The sequence below is a fragment of the Emys orbicularis genome, chromosome 6 (assembly GCF_028017835.1).
Source record: "Emys orbicularis isolate rEmyOrb1 chromosome 6, rEmyOrb1.hap1, whole genome shotgun sequence".
In the NCBI taxonomy this organism is placed as follows: domain Eukaryota; kingdom Metazoa; phylum Chordata; order Testudines; family Emydidae; genus Emys; species Emys orbicularis.
In genome coordinates this window covers 28,579,846-28,607,630 of record NC_088688.1, presented here as the reverse complement: position 1 = coordinate 28,607,630, position 27,785 = coordinate 28,579,846, and the positions used below count along the sequence as shown (strand labels likewise).

Below are 27,785 nucleotides of genomic sequence, written 5' to 3'. Positions count from 1 at the left end.
CTACCCCGATATAACGCTGTCCTCGGGAGCCAAAAAATCTTACTGCATTAAAGGTGAAACTGCGTTATATTGAACTTGCTTTGATCCACTGGAGTGCACAGCCCCGCCCCCCCGGAGCGCTGCTTTACCGCGTTATATCCGAATTCGTGTTATATCGGGTCACGTTATATCGGGGTAGAGGTGTATTTAGATGTCATTTTGATGCTTCCTACATAAAATACTTCAGAATTTTTGTTCTGTGGTAAATTTCTAAATTTTTTACTTTTGTCCTGAATTGGACAGGAAGGAAATTTCAAAGTGTCATAATTTCCTGCGCAACAAAAATTCCATTTTCTAATGAGCTCTGTTTATGATCTTAAATATATAATTATACAGGTTGTGCAGTGAGTCAAATTGAAGATTAATATAATTTTTGAGTATTTAAATTAATAATCTTGACAGTGTTTTTATATTTTAATTATCTATTTAAATATGTTCAGTGTCTATCAATATGTAGCATCTGTGCACCTAACTACAGTTAAATTTATGCAAATGCATATGTACATTACTATAGTTTCTGGAGCCATTGACTTCAGACATTTCGTCAGTCAAACAAATCCATGCTAAAGCACTCTTCACTGTGACCATCAATTGTGAGTTGAAGGCCTGACTAAATAAAAATTGCCTAATTTGCTTCTGGTGTCCTGCAGTAAGCATATTCTTTTTATAAGGTCCTTTAACTGAGATCACCTTGCTGCTAGTTGTGGATATGTTCTAGGATCTGACAACAGGAACCCTCAAGGTCAACTTATGCCAGGGCTACACTCAGGGCCGGCGCAACCCATTAGGCGACCTAGGCGGTCGCCTAGGGCACTACAATTTGGGGGGCGGTGACCGCGGCGGTATTTCGGCGGCAGGACCTTCCGCCGCCTCTGTGGGGGGCGATATTTCGGGGCGGGACCTTCCGCCACCTAGGGCTGCAGAAAAGCTGGCGGCGCTCCTGGCTACACTAGTAACCTTTGACAGTATTTGTAACGTTAGTTTAGGGGTGGTTTTTTTTTTAAACAACAATCAGCAAAAGCCCTTGTCTATTTGCCTATAATGGAAAAAAATGCTTTAGCCAGTGTATCTTGGTAAGTTTGGGGGAGTCGTATAAGCTATACTAGCAAACTTCTTCTAGTATAGATTATACCTTAGTCACTACAATGTGACACAGGGAGAGAGGCAGTCCCACAGGTAGCTGGGACATAGACTTTTAATGGCTTTATAGATTATAACTTATAATCTATAAGTTACAGACCTGCGGGTGGCTATCTTAAAACAGAAAAACTTCAAAAACAGACTCCAACGAGAGACTGCTGAGCTGGAATTGATATGCAAACTAGACACAATCAACTCAGGGCTAAATAGGGATTGGGAATGGCTGAGCCATTACAAACATTGAATCTATCTCCCCTTGTAAGTATTTTCACACTTGCTTCTTATCAAACTGTCTGTACTGAGCCATCTTGATTATCACTTCAAAAGTTTTTTTTTTTTTTTTCTCTTACTTAATTGGCCTCTCAGAGTTGGTAAGACAACTCCCACCTGTTCATGCTCTCTGTATGTGTGTGTATATATATCTCCTCAATATATGATTCACTCTATATGCATCCGAAGAAGTGGGTTGTAGCCCACGAAAGCTTATGCTCTAATAAATTTGTTAGTCTCTAAGGTGCCACAAGTACTCCTGTTATTTTTGCGGATACAGACTAACACGGCTGCTACTCTGAAACCTATTATAACTTATGTCGCCCTACCACCATAACAAAGAAGCAGCAACCAAAGCTTTTTCCTTTTCTCCTCTTCTTTGCCAATTTCTCTTCCTCCTTCAGGACCAGGTGTGGCCATTCTTACTCTAACTGAGTAGCAGATTATTCCAGAAGCGGGCTCACTGAATTTATAGGTGTCATTAAAAATGCAGTGACTTCCCAGGTCTATTCGTGGGTCATTTTATTCTGTACTTTGAGCTCATAAGACATTCCTCTTTGTATTAGCTAATGTTTTTTTTAGGAACAGTTCATGTGTAGGTTTTAATTTCTAAAGCCCCATAAGGTTTTGGTGCTCACTACCTTATAGAGTGCTTCTCTCCTTCCATGGTTCCTCAGTTGAACTCTGGAGGCAAGGATGGTCAGCAGAGGTTCCCTGCCTCTAGAATCCTCTCCCTCAGTTGGCCCAATAACCTGTTTGTTGACCTTTAGTCCCTTCAATGGGACTACTCAAGTCGAAGTTAAGCACATGTGTATATCTTTCTAAGAGTAGCATTTTTCTCAGGTCATTTCTTTAACAAAGCTAGAACGGGGGAGTTTTATTTATTCAGGAATGGGGGTCTCTTTGAATTGACTTTGTCAATTTTATTTCTTAATTTTGATGCTTAAACGTGATGTATATGGCCAGAACCGGGGATAGGTACATATTTAAGTGCAAAGTAATTAACCAATATCTTGAATGGTTCCTGGAAGTGAAAAATACAGCATAGTTTTTATGTTACTGGCATCTCAAACATGATTAGGATGCAGGCAGCTTCATTTAGCATCAGTAGAAACTTGCAGGTATTCTCCAGAAGAAGCCTGGCCCCCAATACTAAAACTTGACATTTAAAAAGTCACTTGACTATTTACAGAGGCAGATTCCCTCTCTGCAAAATTGTACAACTGACCAGGTCGCAGTCCATAGGAAATCCCACTCTGATGGCAGTCCAACGATACTCATCACTGAACCTACAGTGGTAACATTTTATTCATATATGAAAAATGGTGCATTCTCTCACAGCATTTTTATTATAAGTACACAGTATGTGCAATATCTCCCCACTCTGGCATTACTAAGGAGACCAGGTGGCCCTGAAATCTGGGACTATTTAGTGCGAGCTTTTTAATTTTCTGGAGATACTGGTTTCCTGAAGGAACTGCCAGCTGGCAACACTAATTGGGCTGGGAACATGTGCACTTAAAAGAGAGGCTTCATCAAGCCTGTTATAATTTAACATCACAACTTAACACCCTGCCTTCCTCACTCCAGACCTTCCAGTGACTGCCCCCTTTCATTCAGCTTTCCCCCCACCTGTAGACTCACCTTTGCAAGGTGGCAGGGAAGGTTGTCTGAGATGGGCACCCTTTTCTCCTCCCCCATCTGTCCCCTTGAATGTCCCAGCCGTGGGCAACTACAGGACCAGGACGGAGCAGCAGCCCGGGAAACACGTCTCAGAACCCCCCGCCGCGCGAGCCCTGCAGCTGCCCACCTGCGCCACGCCCCCGCCAGGTGCACAGTTAGATGATTCCAGAACCACCCCGGAAAGCCGCAGTGGTTTGCCCCTGCGGAAGGAGATAAGTGACTGCTGTCCGGCCGTAGGCCCGCTTCCGGGTTTCGGTGCGGGCGGGCGCTGCGTGTTTGCTCCTCCCCCGAGCCCCTGTAGCTCTCTGGGCTATCGCTATGCGCAGACTCGGCTCCTGGCTCAAGATGGCGGCGGCGGATAAACAGAAACATGATCACGGGCGGGTGAAGATCGGGCACTACATCCTGGGGGACACGCTGGGTGTGGGCACCTTCGGCAAAGTCAAGGGTGAGAGCCGGAGACCCCCCCGAGGGGCCGGGGGACCTGCTGCCCGTTCCCCGCGGGGCGGGGTGGGCTGCAGATTCTGGCCTGCGGGAGCTGGGGCCGTTCACCCCTCCCGCCGGCCTGAGGGAGCTGGGTCCTTCTCGTCCCCTGCTCTGTGTACACGCCGCAGCAACCTTGCGGGCTGGCGCCTCCCCCTCCCCAGTCCCGCTCCCCTCCGGCCTCAGCGCCGGGTGGCCTGTGCTGGAGAGCCGTGCCCGAGCGGGTGGAGCCTGAGGCGTAGCGGCGAGCGCCCGGAGGGCCTGGCTGCCATGCGGCCTGGGCACGTACCGAGCAGCTCGGGCGCCTTGTTCGGCTTCGCTCGGGCTCTCCCGGAGTCCCTGGTTTGCTCCTGACATGTGCCTGCCTTTATCATAACGGTGCTGCAGCAGCGCGCAGCCCTGGAGCCCAGTTATCTGCCGGGCAGCAGTTGCACCTTTCAGCCAACAACTGCCCAGTCCGATAGACAGGAATCGCACCTCCACTGGCACTGGCGAGGATGATGAAGGCGATCAGGGCTGTGCTTGATCATGTGCACTAATCACAGTGAACTCCCCACGGTTTAACAGTCCTTTTCCCGGTGTTGGCTAGGCCTCGGTTTCAGACAGGATATTGGGTTCGCTGAATCATCGGGTTTGGCATGGCAATTCCTGCGTTTTAACGGGGTCCTGAAGTTTAATCCAGAACCAGTGAGAGAGGCTGGTAAAGCAAAACCAAGCAAAGACTGTTAACCTGAAGTTCCTGGGACTTCAGCTCTCAGTGGAAGGACAGATAGCTGGGTCAGAGACCACTCTTGAGTGCAGGGGTGATATTTCATTGGGACATCTGTGGAAGGTGGACACATGTGAGACTGGCATTTCAGTTAGACCTCAGTTAAACATCTAGGTTCCAGCTTCAGTAATGTAGTTACGGCATGGAAAAATAATGAAATCAGTGCAATGCTTTTTGAAATTATCTGCAGTAGACAGTGGTGTGGAAATGGCCTCTGCTATGTTGTAAGCATTTGCGGGAAACAACAATTGAATTTGCTGACTTTGACAATGGGTGGGTCCTATTGTCTTAGAACAAGAAGTAACCATTGTTTAGAGGAGAAGGAATAGCTCCCCCCCCCAAAAAAAAACAACAAAAAAAACACCTACTTAAGAAAACTTACTTGCTGAAATTCAGTATCACATCTTCAGAAGAGTATCAGAGGGGTAGCCGTGTTAGTCTGGATCCGTAAAAAGCGACAGAGTCCTGTGGCACCTTATAGACTAACAGACGTATTGGAGCATAAGCTTTTGTGGGTGAATACCCACTTCGTCACATTCATCTGACAAAGTGGGTATTCACCCATGAAAACTTATGCTCCAGTACGTCTGTTAGTCTATAAGGTACCACAGGACTCTTTGTCGCTGTCTTCAGAAGAGTGACTGTAACCATACTTGTATTTAGAATATTCTGATTTATGCAATAAAAATATCAAAGTTAACATTAATGTAGTTTTTGTACTTCTTTTTGTGATATTGCCACCAAAGTACTTAAAATGAAACTTTGACAATGTAAAGTGCTGCATAAACAGTCATGTTCAGCAGCTTTGTAAGGCAGGAAGTTTCCCCAGTTTACAAATGGGGAAATGGAGGCATAGAAAAGTTTTGATGTTTCCTAACTCATTGTATGGCCTTGGGTATGTCTACACAGCAAATTAACCACAATAGTAGTGAAGATGCGGCAATGTGGGCTAGCAACCAAAGTAGTACCTCAGATCCCTGGTTTGTACTTGGGCAGCTAACCTGCACTGAAGTTTGTGCTGCCACTTCCTCACTATTATTGCTACGTGGGCTACTAGATTAAAACAAGTGTGGATATGCCTGTCTGTGCTACAGTCACACCACCATTTGCTATGTAGACATACCCTTAATGACCTAGCTAATATTAGAGCTCTGAGATTAGGACTTCCTGTGCTGAATCCACTAGACCCCAACATCCTCAATATCTTAAAATATGTGAGAGTCCTGTTCATGGGGGGAGGAATAGCTCAGTGGTTTGAGCATTGGCCTGCTAAACCCAGGGTTGTGAGTTCAGTCTTTGACGGGGCTATTTAGGGATCTAGGGCAAAAATCTGTCTGGGGATTGGTCTTGCTTTGAGCAGGGGGTTGGACTAGATGACCTCCTGAGGTCCCTTCCAACTCCGATATTCTATGTATTGTGGATGTGTAAATTAAAAATCTCCCCTCAGAGCTGAGTTTGAAAAGATAAGTTTTGGGGGTTGGGAGGGGGAAGGGGAATCTTTTAAGAAGGGCAAGATTCTTGAATGAGATTCTGTGTTCATGTGCATGTGGCTTTGTTTGCACTACAAAAAATATTGTGTTGGAAAATATTAGCCAGCTTTAAATGCATATAAAATTTGTCACTTATAGTAGCAAATCTCCCCTTGTTGGGCTGCAGCCTTCAGTGATTTCCTCTGCCTTACTCCCCCCACCTCTGGTTCACTTTGCTGTTTGGTTCTGTCATTCTGTGTCATGTTGTGTCTCCAGCTTTGGTGTCATCAACAAATTTGATCATAATTGAATATACATTAAAGCCCATGATAAAGGCCTAAATTGTGCACTGTGTTGAGAGGTTTTAAGATGATCAGAAAGTCTTATGGAACCCCCAAATCTGGACTTGGCTTCAACAAACAGGAATAATTACTTTCTTGAAAATGGATATTTCGTATATTGATAAAGGCAGCCCCAAGTGGCAGCTTGAGAGCCACTATGCTAGGCAGTAAGTGTGGTGGACCCTTGGCTTCCAAGTCCATCATGCTCTGGGAGGAATGCTTTTACTGTTGCATTTTTCAGGAATCTGCAGTCAAGGTTGAAATACTATAATGGTGAGAAACCAAGAGAATAGTAAAGCTAGAATTTAAAAACTAGTTTCCCTTTTGTTAAGCAAACATTTTGGCATAAATGTATTTAATAGGACTCAACATAGTTTGTTTAAAAAAAAAATGTATCTAGTAAAGGAGCTTGCCTTAATCTAGGTTTTTTTTCCCCCCCCTGCCAATTTAAAATCTTGCATCCTAAATTGGTACTGATTCCAACTGGAAACTTGGAAAGGTAAAAAGTTCACATTTCCAAATGCAGTTAGGGAAGCAAGATTCTTCATAAGACTTTTTCCCTCCATTTTAAAAAAAGTAATAAACTTATAGGAAGTAGTGTAGAGGAAACTTCTTTCTAGATACATACGAGACAAAAGTAAACTCTAAAGATAAAATAGTGCACTTTTTTGTCTATTCCAATGCCCAAAATAGTGCTGGAAATCTTAGTCTGTGTAAAATGCCCAAATATGTCTGTCCTGAAGCACTTAACAATAAAATTATTGCATATGACCAAACCAGAAAATAAGGAAGTGTGGAAGAGATGATAAAGTGGTCAAATAATGTGGTTGCTCAGCAAAGACGTGTGCATGGCTTTCACTTATGACTTATTTTAATATGTATGAATTTGTTTAACTTCTATTTTTAAGAGGAATCAAAGATATTCTAAACTTAGATTCTTTACTTGTCAAAATAAGCAAACTCAAGCTACAGTGTGATAAAACAACCTTCAATCTTGACCGTTTTCTCTTCTAGGTAACTTGAAAACAGGTTTAGCTTATGTTGACAGAACAGCTTCATTATGCAGACTGCAGTCTAGGCTAAATCTGTTTTCTAAAAATTTCCACATTGGCATTCCAGCCTGGCTTATGAAGCTTGATAAATTGTGATTACTGTGAATAAACTACTTGATGTAAATTTTTGCAGATAAACACTAGCAAATGTATGCTACTGACTTTAGCCATAAGTAGAGATGATCCATCAGTATAGTTGCTGATCTTGCAGCTTAAAAAACAAACCAAGCTACTACTGATGCACTTGACAGCTTATTGCATGTTTGATTCTCTTTTGCCTATGATTTAAAATGTTTTTTAGGAATGATAAAATAATTCTAGCTTTGAAGAGTATAAAGTTCAACTAGGGCTACATCTAAGCTATACCCCACTTCTGGGGTCATGTAGTGTATGTGTAGCTACATGCCGTAGTGAAGAGCACAGTGCATCCATGCTGTGTTGTGTAGCTACATGTTTCAGTGGGGAAAGGGGTCAGGAGCTCCCTTCTGCCAAAGCCTTTCACTGTGCCTTCCCTCCCTGCTGCCGGAGGCTTTCCCCATGGTGGGAAAGGACTCCCAACAGCAAGGAAAGGCGCTGCTAACGTTTCCCCTCACACACTTCGGCTGGAGTCTTTTTCTAAATGGTGGTGAATGGCTCCAGACAGCAGGGAGCTGCCAGGGTCTTTCTGCACTGTCTCTTCCCTGCCAGAGCCTTTTCCCACTGCTGGAATCTTTCCCGGGGAAAGACTCCAGCAGCAGGACACTACATTGCTAAAAATAGCAGGGTAGACATGGAAGCATGGCTTAGGCTATGGGCAAGTAGAGAGCCATGTAGGGTATGTACATGTACATACCAACACCATCAGACATGTCTTTATTTGGCTAAGACATGCCTCACCGTCTACACTTCTATTTATGTAGGTGTTAATGGGGGCTACATGGAAAGGTATACTACATGCTGCCAAAAGAAGCATACGGCGTAGAGACACACGAAGTGGGACTTTGTTGGGTTGTGTGCCTAAGTGACTGCCCATAGCATCAATTTAGGAGGGACCATTTAAATAAGTGGCCCCTCCTCAGTTGTTTTTTAGAGCTTGGGGGGGGGGGGTAAGTCAAATTGTGGCTTCCCTGGACCTCTCTGCAAATAAATGGCTGGTCCTGCAAAGTCTCAGTGATGGACATAAACATCTGTACAATTGAAGATGCCTGCAGTAGCTGGAGTCACTCTTATATGGAAAATGTTAAGCATGTAGATGGAATCAGAATTTTGAGTTTAGGAAAGTAAAATTTTATTGTGAACCTAATTGTTCTCCATTTCCCCTCAAGGAAACTATATATTTAGTATTACTCATGTTTTTAAGTTCAATCACATGAATAATGTGTCCAGTGCTGGTGCCAACAATTCAAGAAGGATGTTGATAAATTGGAAAGGGTTCAGAGAAGAGCCATGAGAATGATTAAAGGATTAGAAAACTTGTTGATTGAGCTCCTTGAAAACTATCCATTTAGCGTAACAAAGAGAAGGATAAGGGGTGACTTGATTGTCTATAAGTGTCTACACAGGCAACAAATATTTAATAGTGGTCTCTACCTTCTCTGTTACACTGAATACTTAATACAACCCAATGGCTGGAAGTTGAAGCTAGACCAATTCAAACTGGTAATAAGGTGCAAATTTTTAACGGTGAGAGTAATTAACCATTGGAACAATTTACTGAGGGTTGTGGTGGATTCTCCATCACTGATGGTTTTTAAATGAAGATTGGATGTTTTTCTGAAAGATATGATCTAGGAATTATTTTGTGGAAGTTCTATGTCCTGTGTTAGATAGAAGGTCAGATTAAATTATCACAATGGTTCCTTCTGGCCTTGGAATCTATGAATCTGTGAGAACTCATTTTCAGATAAAAACAGTGCTTTTTTGCATTTTAGGTTGAGGACCAGGGATCTCTTAAAGGGTCAGCCTTTACTTTAGAGGTAGTCAGGTCCCATGCACAGGATGCCGTCTTCCATTTCGCTTGCCTTCTATTTCTGTGATCAAGGCACATAAATACTGTGTAGAACAGTCCCCTCAGCATGTCTTGGTGCATGCAGACAATTGTTAAAGCTTCTAGCCCCCATAGGTTGAATGGCACATTAACCCGAGAAGAAAATGCTTTCTGTAGCAGCCCTTGTCTGGGAGGACTAATGGGTATATTGAAACTAGTATGCCTTTTAAAAGGATACTAAAGGTAGGTGAAACTTTGGTCTTGTTATCAGTGGAAAGTGTTTCCATTTTCTGTTCCATTACATGCTTGTCCTTACTCAGTATGTCTTGAATAACTTTAAGTAAGAAAATACTCCACCTGCCCCTTTTCACTTTCCTACAGAAATCTAGACAATATTTTGGGCTCTAAGGTTTTGCTTTGAATTCATCTCAGAAACTGGATCTGTAAAATAACCAACAATCTGTCACCAATGAGACTGGTCTATTTTGCCTGTCCGTTGCCTTGAACTCCTTGCAACATTTTGGCTTGAGGACAGGAAGTACCTTAGCCATGGTTTGAAATTAAGCTAATTTACTATCTTCCTCTTAGAAATAGTAAATAACTATTTCATTTTACTGTTCATAGGTGCTGGAACTAGAGGTACTGGGGATGCTGCTGAACCCCTGGCTTGAAGTGGTTTAATCATATGCAGGGTTTACAGTTTGGTTCAGTGGCTCTGAGCACCCCCACTATATAAATTGTTCCAGCTCCTCTGTTACTGTTTGTCTTTTAGTTTATCAATAGTGCACAATCTTCTGTGTTTTCTACAAACAAGAAAGGAAGATCAGTTGCATAAATTGAGTCTTATTGGAGATACATGGATAGAAAAACATATCCCCTTTACTGATTAAAAACTGCACAACCAGGTGAAGGAATGGATTTTTTTGGTTGGCAACGATAAAGAACATTTCTGCTCACAATTCAGATTCAGCATTATGGGATACTTTTTGAGCCCTGAACAATCTGTTATAGCCAGTCCCTTACAGCAGCATTTCTGAATTTTCCTTTTGTAGGGTAGGTAACTTTTTACAGTCAAACAAAATATTAGTGTTCATAACGGAAAACATTGGGTGTGTACTAGCACCAGAACAGTTAAAGTTTCATGACATTTGAAAAGCTCACTGTTGCCTAATTTCCTCCTTAGGATCCTCTTTTCAGTGAGATTTTGGTTCTTTGGATATCTACATTGAGTTTAAGAAACTTGAAACAATGTTCTAACTCATAAAAAGAAGTTAAGTACCTTACAGTAAAAAGTTATTCAAGATGCTTTTGTCCATAAACATCCCATTATAGGTGTGTACTCCTGGAACCTCTTAGCCAGCATTGTCCATTGGAGCTGCCTATACACACTCATGCCCCTGGGAATAGCCCCAATAGCCACTGGATTCCTTCACTAACACAGAAATCCAAGTAATATCTCCATATCAGCAGGGAAAGAGGGCAGGTCATGGCATCCACGTGGACAAAGGCATCTTAAAGAACTGTTAACAATATGTTAAGTAGTCTTTGAGTATTTATCCACATGGATCCCATTGTGGGTGATTGGCATCCTTATCTTATCTGAGTGTAGAAGAGCCTTGCCAAACTGGGCATCTGATCTAGAAGCTGTGACAGTGGATAGGGACTACTTGTATGAACTGAATTCCAGGTAGCTGTTCTACAAATATTTGGGAATAGTGATTCCTCTTTAACAAGCCACAGATATTGACTGGGCCCTAGTGGAGTAAACCTTAACTCAAGATGGAATAGCAAGTTTGTTCGGAATAAGCCATCTTAATGCAGTCTGTAACCCATTTTGAAAGTCTCACTTAAACTTACTAACAAAAGCCACAGAAAGTCTAGGTGACTTGTGAAAATATTTTTCTACAAAGATAAAAGGGCATAGACCTACGTACATCTTGTGTGTGGACTTTCTTCTCTGCAAGAGAATTATGTGGTTTAGGAGAAAACACTCTTAGGTGTATAAACTGGTTGGTATGAAAGTTTTTTAAACTGCTTAGGGCAAGCATTTTGGTGCAGTTTGAGTGTAACTGTCTTTATGAAATGATATATGGCTACCCTACCATTAATGCTTGAATTCCTTCCCACCTGCAAGTCAAGGTGATAGCAACTAGGAACACTGTCTTAACAGAAAGGGGAAACAAAACATTGCCATTGGTGAAAATGGCTGGCCCATCAAATATGGGAGTACTGTATTCAAGTTCCAAGTGGGAAATAGCTCATTTGGTGGCAACACATCAGTCAGGCCTCTTATAAATCTAGATACTGCAGGTTGAGAAAAAATGGAGTGACCATCCACTGGTGGAGGATAAAGTGAAATAGCAGCCAGGTGGACCCTAACAGAGCTAATTGAAAGCTCAACATGTCTTAAAGATGAATAATCGAGGATGATTGATATAGGAGAGTCTGGGCTTTGTGCATTATTCTGAATAGACCACAAAGAAAAAACATTTCCTCTTTGTTTGATCTTTCTAATAAAGGACTTTTTCTACTTTAAAAAGAACAGGAGTACTTATGGCACCTTAGAGACTAACAAATTTATTAGAGCATAAGCTTTCGTGGGCTACAACCCACTTCTTCGGGTTGTAGCCCACGAAAGCTTATGCTCTAATAAATTTGTTAGTCTCTAAGGTGCCATAAGTACTCCTGTTCTTTTTGCGGATACAGACTAACACGGCTGCTACTCTGAAACTTTTTCTACTTTGAATCCAAATCTTTTGTATAGCTGCCAACCATGATCTCTCCACAGAACTCAGGCTGCACGATTCCGTGCTGTAGACTCTGGATTGGATGAAGTACAGGGCCTTAGCTCTGGGAAATGATGCCTGGTAGATCTAGAAGTGGAAGAGGTGGATTGATTGGTAGATGTCTCAGGTTGGAATACCAGAACTGGCATGTTCAGGCTGGGGCCATCATTATCATCCAAGCCTTGTCTTGGTGAAGTTTTCTTAGAACTCCGGGGATTAATGGAATGGGAGAAAAGGCATAAAGCAGATGATTGTTCTGTTGGATCAGAAATGTATCTGCTCTAGAACTCAGATTTACTCCTCCCCAGAGCTGAACATTGGATGCATCACATTCGTGTTGGTAGCAAGCAGGCCTATCGAAGGAAGATCCCACTTTTGGAGTACCTGATTCATAATCAGAACTGAACTTTGCAACTCCCATTTGTGGTAACTTTTTCTGCTTTGGTGATTTGCCATATTGTTTTGTGTACCCAGAAAGTGAAGAGCTATTGGGTTGATCCAGTATAGGATACTGGTCTCAGAGATAAATTGCTGTATGACATAACAGTGATTATCTGCTTATGTAGTGCATAGCAATTGTATTGTCTGACAGAGTTTGAATAGTGGTGCTCTGAATGAGGGGCAGAAGTGCCTTGCAAGCTAGACTTAACTCCCCTGAAATACAGTACATTTTTGTGCAATTGAGACTCTGCTTGGGACCATATGCCTTGTGTTTGGGGAGTTCTCCAAACTCATCTCGGGAATGTCTGTCACCAGAGTCTTTGAAGGGGATGGTACATGAAACAGAACACCTTGGCAGACACTTGGAGGAGCCATCCAATAAGGAGAGATGACGGCACCTTGTGAGGAATTTGTGTGTCTATTTGACACATGAAATGTCCTCAGCCAAAAGTGAAGGGACCAGAGATGTAGCCGTGCATATAGTCACATAATTACATAATAGGGTGCCGTACAATGCAGCAGGCTGAGACAAATCCTTAGTTGAGGGAGACTGAATGTGATCAGTGATGTGATTTATGTTGAAAAATTCTGAAGGAACACTCTTGCTGGCCTGGAATCTAGGATTGCTGTTATGAATTCTGTGGATTGAGTAGGAGTGAGGTAGACTTGACTTGGTTGATCCTGAGGCCTACCTTGGAAAACAGTTGAGGAACTGCAAACGCCCTTGTTGACCTGACCTCTGATCAGCCATATGTTCAGATAAGAAGACAAGACCTCTGTTCTTACCAAATGCCTGACTGTAATAGGAGCTCATTTATGGATCAATGCCCTTGGAGCTGTTGACAGGGTGAATGGAATGACTCTGAACTGAAGATGAAGTCCGTTGATTGTGAATCCTAGATACTTCCTGTGTGCTGGATGAATTGACCATGGAAGTACGAGTCTTATAAGTTGAGAGTTGCAAATCAGTTTGTGGGATCTAGGGAAGGGATTATGAAGGAAAGGATGACCATCTGAAACTTTACATGACAGATCTAAAATTGGCCACCATCCACCTTTCTTCTTCAGGATGAGGAAGTAGTGAGAGTGGAAACCATTGTTAAGAAACTGTTGGTGCTTCCTTCACTACACCTAATCAAAGTATCTTTCTCTGCATTCAGCAGAGTGTTTCCTGAAGAGGTATGGGGATGTGGAGCTGTCAGAGACTGAAATTCTTTCTGTACAACTTTTAAGACCCATTGGTGGTAGGTAATTGCAACCTATATACCTGCTCTCCCCCCCCCCCCCAAAAAAAAACAAAAACAGGAAAGAAGGGGTGTAAAGATCCTCTGTGATTAGACTTGATGAAGAGTGCATAGTCAAAGAGGAATTCTTTTTCTGGAAATGAGGTCTCTTCCTTGAAAAATCTCTAGCTCTCTGATACAGGTATGAGGAAGACTGAGGCCTATGCCTTAAAAAGTGAAAAAATGTTTGTTTTCTCTCCTGAGATGGCATAGATCCAGAAATTGGAATGTCAGACTGTAATTCTTCAGCATGTGCAGTATCTCATCAGTTTTAAAATTAAATGTCATAGGATCATAGAATATCAGGATTGGAAGGGACTTCAGGAGGTCATCTAGTCCAACCCCCTGCTCAAAGCAGGACCAATTCCCAACTAAATCATCCCAGCCAGGGCTTTGTCAAGCCTGACTTTAAAAACCTCTAAGGAAGGAGATTCCACCACCTCCCTAGGTAACCCATTCCAGTGCTTCACCACCCTCCTAGTAAAAAAGTTTTTCCTAATAGCCAACCTAAACCTCCCCCACTGCAACTTGAGACCATTACTCCTTGTCCTGTCATCTGGTACCACTGCGAACAGTCTAGATCCATCCTCTTTGGAACCCCCTTTCAGGTAGTGGAAAGCAGCTATCAAATCCCCCCTCATTCTTCTCTTCTGCAAATTAAACAATCCCAGTTCCCTCAGCCTCTCCTCATAAGTCATGTGCTCCAGCCCCCTAATCATTTTTGTTGCCCTCCGCTGGACTCTTTCCAATTTTTTCACATCCTTCTTGTAGTGTGGGGCCCAAAACTGGACACAGTACTCCAGATGAGGCCTCACAAATGTCGAATAGAGGGGAACGATCCCTCGATCTGCTGGCAATGCCCCTACTTATACAGCCCAAAATGCCATTAGCTTTCTTGGCAACAAGGGCACACTGTTGACTCATATCCAGCTTCTCGTCCACTGTAACCCCTAGGTCCTTTTCTGCAGAACTGCTTCCTAGCCATTCGGTCCCTAGTCTGTAACAGTGAATGGGATTCTTCCGTCCTAAGTGCAGGACTCTGCACTTGTCCTTGTTGAACCTCATCAGGTTTCTTTTGGCCCAATCCTCCAATTTGTCTAGGTCCCTCTGTATCTGGTCCCTACCCTCCAGCGTATCTACCACTCCTCCCAGTTTAGTGTCATCTGCAAACTTGCTGAGAGTGCAGTCCGCGCCATCCTCCAGATCATTAATGAAGATATTGAACAAAACCGGCCCTAGGACCGACCCTTGGGGCACTCTGCTTGAAACCGGCTGCCAACTAGACATGGAGCCATTGATCACTACCCGTTGAGCCCGACGATCTAGCCAGCTTTCTATCCACCTTATAGTCCATTCATCCAGCCCATACTACTTTAACTTGCTGGCAAGAATACTGTGGGTGACTGTATAATAGCTTTGCTAAAGTCAAGGAATAACACATCCACTGCTTTCCCCTCGTCCACAGAGCCAGTTATCTCCTCATAGAAGGCAATTAGGTTAGTCAGGCATGACTTGCCCTTGGTGAATCCATGCTGACTGTTCCTGATCACTTTCCTGCTTCAGAATTAATTCCTTGAGGACCTGCTCCGTGACTTTTCCAGGAATTGAGGTGAGGCTGACTGGCCTGTAGTTCCCTGGATCCTCCTTCTTCCCTTTTTTAAAGATGGGCACTACATTAGCCTTTTTCCAGTCATCCGGGACCTCCCCCGATCGCCATGAGTTTTCAAAGATAATGGCCAGTGGCTCTGCAATCACATCCGCCAACTCCTTTACCACCCTCGGATGCAGCGCATCCAGCCCCATGGACTTGTGCTCGTCCAGTTTTTCTAAATAGTCCCGAACCACTTCTTTCTCCACAAAGTGCTGGTCACCTCCTCCCCATACTGTTCTGCCCAGTGCAGCAGTCTGGGAGCTGACCTTGTTTGTGAAGACAGAGGCAAAAAAATCATTGAGTACATTAGCTTTTTCCACATCCTCTGTCACTAGGTTGCCTCCCTCATTCAGTAAGGGGGCCACACTTTCCTTGACTTTCTTCTTGTTAACATACCTGAAGAAACTCTTAATGTCTCTTGCTAGCTGCAACTCCAAGTGTGATTTGGCCTTCCTGATTTCACTCCTGCATGCCTGAGCAATATTTTTATACTCCTCATGGCATGGCACGGCACTCAAAAGGCAAATCTTCCCTAGTGGCCTAAACCTCTTTTGGAATACCTGATAACTGCATCCAGAATGGTCTTCTCATAGTGACCACAGTGGCCATTGATCTGGTTGCAGTGTTGGAGGTATTCCACGAGACCTGCAAAATGGTTATTGCCACCAATGGGCCTTCTGAAAGAAATTTCTCAGGTAGCTGCAAAACTTTGTCCCATTGTATGTAATTCTACTTGGCCAGTAAGTCTTGATAACTGACTCTATGAATCTGCAAACTAGCAGAAAAGTAAACTTTCCTCCCCAGGGGATACATTTTCTTGGGCTCCTTGGCCCAGATCTACAAAGGGTTTAGGTGCCTAAAGTTTTGTTGTAAAAGTTCCCTATGCACTTGTTTCTGCCTTTGGGCATAACACACTACCTCACTCCAGGTATCCAACATCTAAGCTCTAGCAAGATCCTTAGACAGGAGAATGCCTGTCTTCTGATTTCTCTCACCTGCAGGACCCAGTATGGTAAGTATGCTCAGATGTAGAATGTCAAATTTAGTTGATTTCTCTTGTAAAATTTCATGGGGATCTCAGAGGTTTTTGCCGTTCTTTTAAGAAGGCCCGGGAAGGTCCTGAAATTGTCTATAGTTGATGTACTTATAAGGAGTCATACCCTCATCAGGTGAGGAGGAGGCTTTGAGCAGAGACCCCGGTTGAGCCTCATATTCTTCCACAAGGTCTTCCTCTTCACTAAGATGATTGTGGTCTGCAGGTTGTGGTTATTTCTGATGGACAGATTGAGGTTCCCTAGCAGAACTTTTAGGAGGAGGCAATCTTACTATTGGACCTTGAAGTAGAATAAGGAAGAAGCAGTAGAGGCTATGAGATTCTGAGATTAATAGGGCTGGATCAGTTTCCCATAAAGGAAGAACATAGAGTGCCACAATAGAGGAAACCATGGAGTTGGAGACCTCTCTGGAGCATGAGGCTTGTGCTGAGAACTTCTGACAGGAGCACTCTCACGAAATAGTCTGTGTTAGGGCAAATTCCTCCTAGGCACTCCTATCATGAGGATCAGAGGATACTGAAAAGTAAAGCACCTGCACCTCCATTAGAGGAATCTGTGGAGTAGAAACCAGAAAAGTCTCTGATTTTTAAAGCCTGTGAGGGAGCTACCCATACTGATGAGACTGGACAGGGAGGGATTTATGTTTGGTACCTCTAGGTTCCCATACCAACAGAACCCTGAACACGTGATAAGAGATGTGTCCAACAATGAAGACTCTGGTTCATCAGTGATCATAATGTCCACCTATGACGTAAATTCAGCTTTAGTAGATGAAGGCAGAACCAGGACCATCAGTACTGGAAGTACATTCTTGGAAAAAGTCTTATCAGACTGCAGTGCTGGTAACTGAGGCCAATTGTGCAGATGACGATGTTGTCAAGGAGGTGATGCTGATCACTGATGAAGCAGGAAGTGGTACAAAAGGTAAGAGATGCGATCTCTGTCTTAGGCTCTCTGTGCCAATGTGATTTCGAAGGGGTTGATTTTGGTACATGAGCACGATGAACCTTTTTTCTCCTCTTGGCTTGGTTCTAAGCTCCACCAGGAGATCTGTGATCTTTCCTGTCTTAGGCAGCAGGAGCTACTACCTGACCAAGGAGGGATGGTGAACTCTGTTTCCCAGCAGCCAGAGGTTTCTTGACTAGCAGATTTTATTTTCTGGAGTGACATCCATGTAGTTGGGGCACTTGAAGTTGGTTTCACAGCAGACAACAGCTGCTCCTTTGAGACAGACACACTGCATAGATTTCTCCATCTAAAATATTTTTTCACATGCATCACAACCCATCTGTGTGCATTTGGGGGGGGGGGGGGAGAACAACCCATCTGTGGGCATTTGGGGGTGCGGGGGAGGGAAGGGAGAGAATCTACAAATGGCACATTGGAAGAGTCACATCCCTAGACAAACCAACCAAGCATCAGTGTGTATATTAACAGTTACAGCAGCCTCTGATACAGGGCACATTATAAAGTCTGAGAACTTGCTCTGCACCATTAGTCATGCCTTGGTACTGAGGAGTAGATCCACTGAGGAATAACATTTGATTTTGAGGTGGTTTTTTTTTTAGCCCAATTGGCTTTAATTTATCAAACAACACTAAGCTAATTATAATCCTAAACTATCTAAGAGCTATGGGGAAACGCAACATTGGGGACTCAGGTGGTAGTGGCAGTTGGGGATGTCTTTCTCTTTATACTGTTGACAATACTGATCAGAGTCTCATTATGCTTTATGGCTAGGCCATAAGTGAAGTGGAAAACTTGTATCTTCTAGCTTGTAAAGCTACAGTTAATGTAATGCTGCATTGGTAGTTTTACCAGATAAGGAATGGAATTGTACTAAGGGCTGGAAGGAGAGATATTCACCAAAAATGTGAATTGTTTTATTGTTGTAACTACTTATTTGACTGGCTAAGGTGTGTTGTGCAACTAAGAAAATAAAGTATTTAGTAGTAAGCAAATAAGGTACAAAACATTCTGAAAATGTGATAGATCTACGTTAAATTGTTTAGCTATGAGTTGTGCTAATGTTAAGTTTTTCCAAGAATGTCTCTTTCTCTTGTTAAGTTGTTTAACTGAGGGGAAATGTAAAATGTAATTTCTGTGCTAGTTGCAGAAACATACCAGAAAGATAGGATAAGATAAAAGATCTTGTTGCTTAACCAACATGCATGCTGTACCAAGTTACAGCTAGTGCAGATAAGCTTTGACTTTTGGAGAGCTAATTTCAAAACAAGATAAGAAACCGATAAGAACTGGTGTGTAAATCTTGGATAATGTATTAAAATCTTGTCTGTTTTAAACTGGAGAATATATATGAATAGAGTTGAGCTTGCACTTTGGGACAGACTGAAAGATGTAAGTGCTGTGAAACTGTTCTCCCTATAAAGTAATGACCTTTCTGCATTGTGCTGATCTATTTTTGATTGAGCCTGGGTTATCGGAGGACATTTCAATAGAATAATTGAACCCCAATAACACCTTGTTGTGAGATATGTGCACAGCCTCAGTGGACACTGCTGGCTAAAAGGTTGATGGACAACCTATAGTAGGATCTTTGTGGACAAATGCTCCAAGAACTGTAATTTTCCTCTGACTCTTTATTGCTGTATTATATCATTTTTATTGTAGACTTGGGTGAAAGCGGACTGTTCCCTCTGTGGGTCAGTTAACTTTTTTCATCCCTATTAGCTGTATAAGTTGTCTTTGCAAGACCAAGATGAGATGTTAATATCCTAACAGGGAACGATCCTGCACTTACAGGGTGAAAGCTTACACACCTGGAAAGCTTTCCCATCTGACATTTGTGGTCCTAATGCTCTGGTTATGCTTCCATACTTCATGTTGGTTCTGCTCTGCTGACTAATGCAGCAGATACACCTCTGCCCTGATATAACATGACCCGATATAACACAAATTCGGATATAACGTGGTAAAGCAGTGCTCGCGGGGGGGGGAAGAAAGGGCTGCGCACTCCGGCGGATCAAAGCAAGTTCGATATAACACGGTTTCACCTATAATGCGGTAAGATTTTTTTTTTTTTTTTTTTGGCTCCCGAGGACAGCATTATATCGGGGTAGAGGTGTATTATATGTAATACTACTTTGAGGTTTTCTTAATGGTCTGTCACAATCTCTTATAAATAACCCTTCCATGTAACTAAAGTAGTAATAGTATGGTTTAAAGTGTAGAAACACTGAAGTCCCTGCCTCCAAGGATTTTGAAAATTAATCCATTCACTCTTATACAGGCAGTTTCGGGACAGGTTAATATATCTCACAGCAGGTCAGGTTTATTAATAAAACTGAATTATCTGGCCCCTGCTAGAGCCTTTTCCAGCAGCAGGGAGCCACAGAAGCCTCCCCCCGCCGCCTCCCCCCACCAGAGCCTTTCACTGTATTGTGTAGATATATGCGTAGTGCCTGTACTGTACATGCCACTTTTAGTATAGATATAGCCTTACCAGACCCTTTAGAAGGTAGGAAAGGTAGAGCAGTGAGGCTGGAACCAGGTAGGAGCTGATCTTTTGAAAGTAATGTGTTTAAGATGTCAGGAAGTAATAATGCCAACCACCAAGATCTTACTGCTATTCCTACCCCAGGGAGAGCTGCCCACCACACTTAACTGAGCTACTGGACCATATGGGAGGTGCTGCTGTGTCAGGGAACAGCAGCTGAGTCACTAGAAATTTTCACGAGTGCTATGATGCAAGTTCTACCGCAAGCAGCTGAAAAACTGGGAAGTACCATGTGGTGTAAAGGAAACTCTGGTGCTAGGTGCAAGAGTTCTTGGCCTCTCTAGAAACTGTTGGAAACATCTAGGGAAATGGGGAGCAAGAGCTGGTGAAAAGTCCTAAGAGGAAGAAAGACTTGAGGAGCAGAATTAGGGGAAGGGCTAATCAATACATTAGAATAATAAGCTATTTAGGAAGATTAAACTTCACTGTTTAACTTCCAAATTCTTACAGGCTGTTTTTGTTCAATAAATTAAAAGGAGATGGAGATACTGCAATCTTTCCCATAGCTTCTACTCACTATTTATCCAGTATAATCTGACAAAGGATTAGGGAGTTGAACCAGAGAACCAATTTGAACTGGTATTATAAATTGAACCTGAACCATAATTTTGTCCTATCTACTAAACCTGAACTGGGGGAAAAATATTGGGTTACCAGTTAAAATAAAAGTTGAGCATTTTTTAAGCTCAGTATTTTAAAAACTACTTTGATATTTAGTTATCTGTCTTCTGTCTTTTTTGCCGAGTTTGTAATTGGTTTGTTAACTTTTTCATAACCACAACTTTCCATATTTTTGAACCATTCCTCGGTGGTTGGGCTATTTTTATTACCCAAAACCTTACCAATATTTCTTTTATGTATGTTACCACTAATTTGTGTGTTTTGTGCTGTAAATAAGTAGTGGTAAAATAACTATTCTAAATTGTATATGGAGTCAGATGGACTGAAGTGTAGTTAAATAGACTTTAATTGCCAACTGTAATTGTGATTGAATAACTGCTAAAAAACCTTCAAAGTAACTGATGAAGCATAAAGTATGCAATAACTCTATGTAGAAAGTAATTGGAGAAAAACCGAAGACTGATTAGTAGCAGAACAACAACATTCCTTGGAGAATGTGGGGGGAGCAGACTTTCAAGTTGATAGCTCCAGAGAAGTATGGGCCTGCAAGCAAATCAGCCAAAAAGCTTAAGTGATTTATGCACAGTAGGCCAATGGGGTCCCTGCTTAACAAGAAGGGTAATGGTGGGAATACAAAATAGCCTTTCAGTTGAGGATTCTATTCTTTGAGGTATAGCAAAAATGCAGGAACACATGAAAAAATATCAAGGCCCTGAAAGACACAAAATCCCTGACTAAACAAAGCTAGTGCATTAGGGGTATAGGTTTGTTCTTGTACTTCTTACTTGACTCCTTATCTTACCCTGCAAATACAGAGGAGGGGGAGCTTCTAAACAAAACTTCACCTATAACCTTCTCTAGGATAATGGGGATAGGAGGAATACTCTAATCTTGCTAAGGTGTTTCCAGACCACAAAAGGTTCCAAATGAGATTTATTTTTCTGAAGAGTGCTTGGCAATCCTGACTGACTGTTCCCTTCATCCTGGCAGTTGGCAAACATGAGCTGACTGGGCACAAAGTGGCAGTGAAGATATTGAATCGACAGAAGATTCGCAGCCTTGATGTAGTAGGAAAAATCCGCAGAGAGATTCAGAACCTCAAGCTTTTTAGACATCCACATATAATTAAACTGTAAGTTTTTAATTTTTATTACCTCTGTAATTAGCATTGTTGTCTTGGAACACTCTTAAAATAAAATATCAAATATAACAGTGTAAACTTAAAAGTAGAGAGCAATGTTACATTTTATTGGAGCAGTAACTCTCTCTTCCCCCTCCCCCCATCAGCTGTCCAATTTCAGATATATGGGATTTTTTCCAGTGCTTTTGCTGCAACGCATTTTAAGGAAATTGATTTTCTGTGAAGAGATTATATCTTTCCTTAAATCTTTGTTGGTTGCAAACTCATCAGTAAGCTAGTGTTCATAAATGGAATTGCTAACAGAAATAAACATATAACCCTTCTGTCCTCAACTGCTAGTTAGTATTAAGTGGTTATATTGGACCTTATTTTTCTGTTTGCAAAATGGCTGAGTAATTTGGGGTGGAGTTGAGGGGGAATAGTTTCTATAGGGAGGTCCAGACTTATTCTACCCTAAAATGTTTTTCTAGCTTCATGCTACTTAGTGCAGTATGGTGTATCCAGATGTAGGTTTGACCTTTAGAAGTTTCTTTGAGCCAGGGAATCAGTAATCTCTGGCATACATGACTTTAGTATATAGAAGGGGGAAGAACTCTGAAAGGGTATGTCCTCACTGCAGAGTTAACTCAAGTGATCAGCCTTCAGGTATGAGCACCTGGGTTGGCCTGCCTCATCTGTGAGGGGCAATCCTGCAGTCAACTGGCATCCACACTGGTACTTTTGCTCATATGAGGCATTAAAACTTGTAGGGTTATATCCCCTGGTACTTAGCACTGCAGTAAGTTGAGCTGCTCTGGTTCTCTCCTAGTGAATTGTGAGAGAACTTGTCTATCATTCTGGTCACAGGTGGGAGTGGGGGTTGGAGGAAGGCACTGGAGGACTATCAGCACTTAAGTGGCTTAGCCTGCATCCATCCTGGAATGTGTGTGGGCTCCAGTCGGAGTGTAAGCAGCATTTAGGTTTTAGCCTGGACCCCAGGATGGACCAGTTAGCTCGGGTGTTAAGCACCACTATGCTTGGATGGAAAGCTTTTTATATTGGAGCCGGGTTAGGGTAACACCTAAAAACCAGAGAGTTCCATCTGTAATGAAGACAAACAGGGAAATCCTTCGTCCCCAAATCCAAATCTTCCTCAGTCAAAACACTGCAAGCTTAGACAACTGAAACCTCTTTTCTTTACTCTGAGATTGCAGTGCACACCTATTTCTAAGAAATTGTTCAACACTATCATGATTTATATAATATATAAAACTTTTTTCCTAACCATTTTTTGCTCAGTCTTAAATGTTTCTCCCCATCCAAGTGTTTAGTTGCCATGTCAAGTATGGTTTCAAGCTTATTTTATCAACTAAGAATGATTAAAATTCTCTGTTTTTAAAAAAAATAGTAATTGCTTGCCTTAATTTGAAATATACTCTGTTGTGATCTTGACCCTTCTTAACAATAGGCCACAACTTTCCGCTTCTAAACATGTATTCAGCTGATCAAATCTTAAAATCGCAACACGTTAAAGGTTGAGAATTTCATGGCTAAGGTGCTGTAATATAAAATTTATTTCTCTACAAACTGGTCTCACTGTTTCTAGAATATAAGTTTAAGATTGTGTTTCCAAAAGTGAGGCACATCCCAAAAGACTGAGAGGGTATAAAGTACTAGTGGGCACAGAGGATGAAGGGTCTCAGATGTTTTCCAGAATTGAGTTTTATATTTTGAAAACAGTAAGACCTTGTCTACATTAGGGAAGTTTTTCTGGCCATACAAAACAGCCATACAAATCTTCATAGTATAGATGCAGCTTGTATTGGGATAAATGTGTTTCTGCCAGCACAGCTTTACACCAGTTATCCTGGAGACATAAGCTATACCCACGAAAGCACTTTTATGCTGGTATAAGTGCATCTACACTAGAGCTTATACCAGCAGAGCTATGTAGGGGGAAGAGGAGTTCACATATGATATACCAGCATAGCTATAAATTCAGAGTGTAGACCAGGCCCAAAGCTCTAGCTGTAACAGTTGTAAAGTTAACTCTGAAAACATAACCCTAGTGCAATTGGTGCAGTGATGTCTGTCTAAGGCCAGGCCAACACTTAAAACATAGGTTGACATGGATACTTGTAAGGAGTGTGAAATAGCTAATAGCTGTACCTACGTTATGAGATTATGCTGGCATAGTTATGCCAGCATAGCTTGCTGCTATAGCCCTTGTAGTGTGGACATGGCCTGAGTTTTCAGATCACCTGAACCAGTAGCTCTGAGGTGTAAACTGTCCTATTTATTTTAGTGGGTGCGTGGTACCTGGGATGACCAGTGATACTTCCCATTTTCTTTGAGCAGTGAAATAATTAACAATGTTGACATTTATGTAGTACCATATTACGCAGATCTAAACAATATATTTGTAATGAATGACCACTCCTGTTGGGTATGCCTGATACCATGTGTTGGGATTGAAACTGGGTGTAATTTGTTTAATTTTCTTTAAGGGAGGCTCAGCTTTCAAAAGTGTTTAAGCCAGTGTTTCCTAAAATGTTACTTCTTAGAAATAACTTCAGAAGTCATAATAATGCAGTATATTAAAGAGAATTTCTTTGTAATGTAAGATGCTAACAAGTCATTTAATGATAAAGAATGAGTCACTAAAACGAAATATCTCAAATTAAACTATGTAAAACTAAATCAAACAAGAATTAACTTCCTTAATAGTCTCGTAAGGTAGAATAAGAGCCTCAGAATTCAGGATACATTAGAAATATGAGTATTAAAATATATTCTGTTCAGTATTTTGATTGTTTATAAGTTAGCAAGTATTAATCACCCAGATGGTCTGAGAGCTCATTCTTGTCAGTGAAGCTCAAGAATAACTTGTCCAGGTATGCTGAAACTTTTTTGTTTTCCCTTACCCTGGGAAATCTTTCTATAAGAAAACACTGCAGTCCTTCCGTTGTGTCTACAAGAAGTTAATTTGTACCATGAGTATACACGGCATGCCTAAACTGAATCACCACATGACTTTGCTGCTTCTCTGTCTTCATCCACCATCTCCTACTGTTACCCCTACTTGTCACATCTCATCTAAATATAGAATGTATAATAATCGAGAGAGATGTAGTCTTTCTGTTTGTTCTGGAAGCAATAGCTGGCTTTTGTGCGCTGTAGAACTTCTACATCAAATGTTGTATAGGAAACAGAGAGAACAAGTCCAAGCATGTTGAATAGTAGGTTAGACAAACTGTTAAATTAACCACATCTACATTACTGTAGTAAGCTTCCTAACTTTCTCTGCAACTGTTCTATCTCCTTAAATGCCTTCTAAACTCCTTAAACCCCTTCCTGCTTGTATTTTATAAATATATTAAATGTTTGACTCATTGTACAATAAGAATAATATTGTGTTATCAGTGATGCCCTTCGTCTCTAACAAGTACTTGTCTCTTCCTTAGCTTTTTCTTTAGTTATGGAAAGGGGGTTATAATATTTTTAATAGGCCTGAGAAACTTCTGTTCCTAATCTGCTGGCTAAAACTGGGCCTCCTACTCAGAAGTGTACATTCTCTTTAATATGCTTCGCTGAAGTGGTCCCATTCCCTGAAGAGAGATACTAAAACAGGGATGTCTGAATAACTTAATTTCATATAGGAAATATTTAGTTCTAGGGTATAGCTCATATCCAATTAAGTTAACAAAGCCCAATGCTGTTTTAATTATAAGTAACTAGTTGTATCTTGTGGGTGTGCAGTGGAATTAATAGATGTGTTACCTTTATCAGGTACCAAGTCATCAGTACACCATCTGACATTTTCATGGTGATGGAATATGTTTCTGGAGGGGAACTGTTCGATTATATCTGTAAAAATGGAAGGGTAAGAGGAACTTCGGCTCTACAAAACAGTAGATTACATTTTATCGCTTTTGCAAAAATGTTTCTCACTAGGTGAAAGCCTGTTCTTATCTAGTCTTGCAATTAGCAGTAGCGGGTCTCAAAGTATTCTATCCTTTTTCTAACTCTGTAAACTTTGCTCTGAAACTAACACTAATAAGTGGCGTCTGCTAGTTTAAACTTACAGAATTTCATTCATAAATGTAGTTTTATCTTATTTGAAACTGCACTTGCCTCTTTAATTGAATAGTGATACTAAGTTTAATCAGTCAAAATTTCTGCATCTGTGCAAAGCAGACTATAAATTTAGAAAGTTAAAAATGACTTTACATAAAGGTTTTGATCAAGTTGAATTCACAACTTTTGGTGTTTGTTTCAACCTGATATATCAAATGCTTTTTCTCCATAAAGCAAAAATAGTGAATGTGAGAGTTCTAAAGATGTTAGTTCCTAATCACATGACATCTTTGACCGTCATACTTCTGAAATTGACTGGAATAAGCAAGTTTTGACTGTGTAATTGACTCAGTGGATAACGTTCCTTAAAAGTGTTCTGTTTAAGGCATTGTGGGCTAGAAAAATTCATTCTGGGTTCTACTACTGGCTCTGCCACTGAATCATTGTGTGGCATTGGCTAGTCAGTTCATCTTTCCATCTGTTACTTTATCTGTAAAGTGTCCAGAGTTTAAAATACTTAAGTGTAACCTGTTGCATTCTTTATTTCATCCAAAGACACTTGCATGGAAATGTAATACTTATGTCTTGCAGATTCAAGAAAAATGTTGGACAGATAAGAGTATTTTAAATGGCTTCTTTTCCTTTCTTAGCTTGATGAGAAGGAGAGTAGACGTTTATTCCAGCAAATCCTTTCTGGTGTGGATTATTGTCACAGGCATATGGTTGTACATAGAGACTTGAAACCTGAAAATGTACTACTTGATGCACACATGAATGCCAAGATAGCTGATTTTGGTGAGCTTTTATTTTATTCTAAACTTGATAAGTTTCATCAGATGCTATTTATTAATGCAGAAAATATTCAATTATTGGAATTCTGATACTTGGATACCATGGTGACGGGCACAGTACAAGAACCTAAGAAGTGTCCCAAAAAGAAATATGAGAACATTGCTTAGTGCAGAGTTCTCTTCTCCTTATAGGCCATCTTTGAGCCAGACATTTTCTGTGACTGGATAGAAATTAATAGTCTGGCCTGGTCTGGTAGAACAAAAGTGTCACTAAGAAAGTATTAAATTATATTTAGCATTTAATGCATGCTACTCCATTTATTCCAAGATTGACTTTTGGCAAGTTCCTTATCTTCTATGTCTTTCTCCACTTGTAAAATCAGGACAACTATCCACCTTTTATTTTAATAACTCTAATGTCTTCTGATCCACAAGGACAGTTCAGCAAACTTGATAAGAACCACATCATTCTAGTGAAAGGCATTAATGATGGCATAGCACTTAGTACTATTATTCAGTACTACTTTCCATATCTAACTATAAATTTAACTTAAAATTAAAAAAGTAAAAAGCTCTACCCTGATGATGTTGACAGAGTATAAAACTGAAACTTAAGATAATGAAAGGTAAAAGAGGAACTAACTTCTTACTAATTCTTGCACTTGCTATATATTGTCTGCTTAGCCAAGAGAAGGAAGGTTATAGTTCTTTACTTGTACAGACTTGCTATAAAAGAGCACAAAATACAACTACAGAAAGACAATGGCAGCTAGTTTTCAGGACTGCCAGCATTAGGAAACCTTCTTGCCATATAAACATAGAAAGGTATCCATATTGCTACATAATCCTGATATTTCTCTTGTAGACATAGTGGATTATACCCGCCCTTGTAAAGCGCTTTGAGATCTCTGATGAAAGGTGCTATATAAATGCTAAGTATTCAATTATTTCAAAGGTATGGTGTTCAAATACATTGGGGGTTGGGAGTCCTGTTAATTATTTCTGTCAAAGGGGATTACTACGTTTATATGCAGAATGCTTTTAGATGAACGATTACTTGTTCTGTTACAGCAAAACAAAATGCAGTATTAACTGTTAAAATGGCTTTATTACCATGCATAAATTTTAGCAAAGCTGTTGAACTTATTTAACTAAACAAGAGTATTTATAAATAAACCTGTTCAGTTTAATAAGTATGAAAACTAGTTGAGGCACTCTTCCCTATCACTTC

General features: G+C 41.2%; 1 protein-coding gene across 1 annotated transcript in view; it reads left to right on the top strand.

Moving 5' to 3' along the window:
* Positions 1-3,450: 3,450 nt before the first annotated feature.
* PRKAA1 (protein kinase AMP-activated catalytic subunit alpha 1) overlaps positions 3,451-27,785 on the top strand; it is a 34,564-nt gene continuing 10,229 nt past the window's right edge. Inside the window, exons 1-4 of the mRNA XM_065406145.1 lie at positions 3,451-3,580; positions 21,557-21,698; positions 25,476-25,569; positions 26,414-26,558. Of these exons, the coding sequence (XP_065262217.1) occupies positions 3,451-3,580; positions 21,557-21,698; positions 25,476-25,569; positions 26,414-26,558 (511 nt within the window). The remainder of the gene's footprint in view (positions 3,581-21,556; positions 21,699-25,475; positions 25,570-26,413; positions 26,559-27,785) is intronic.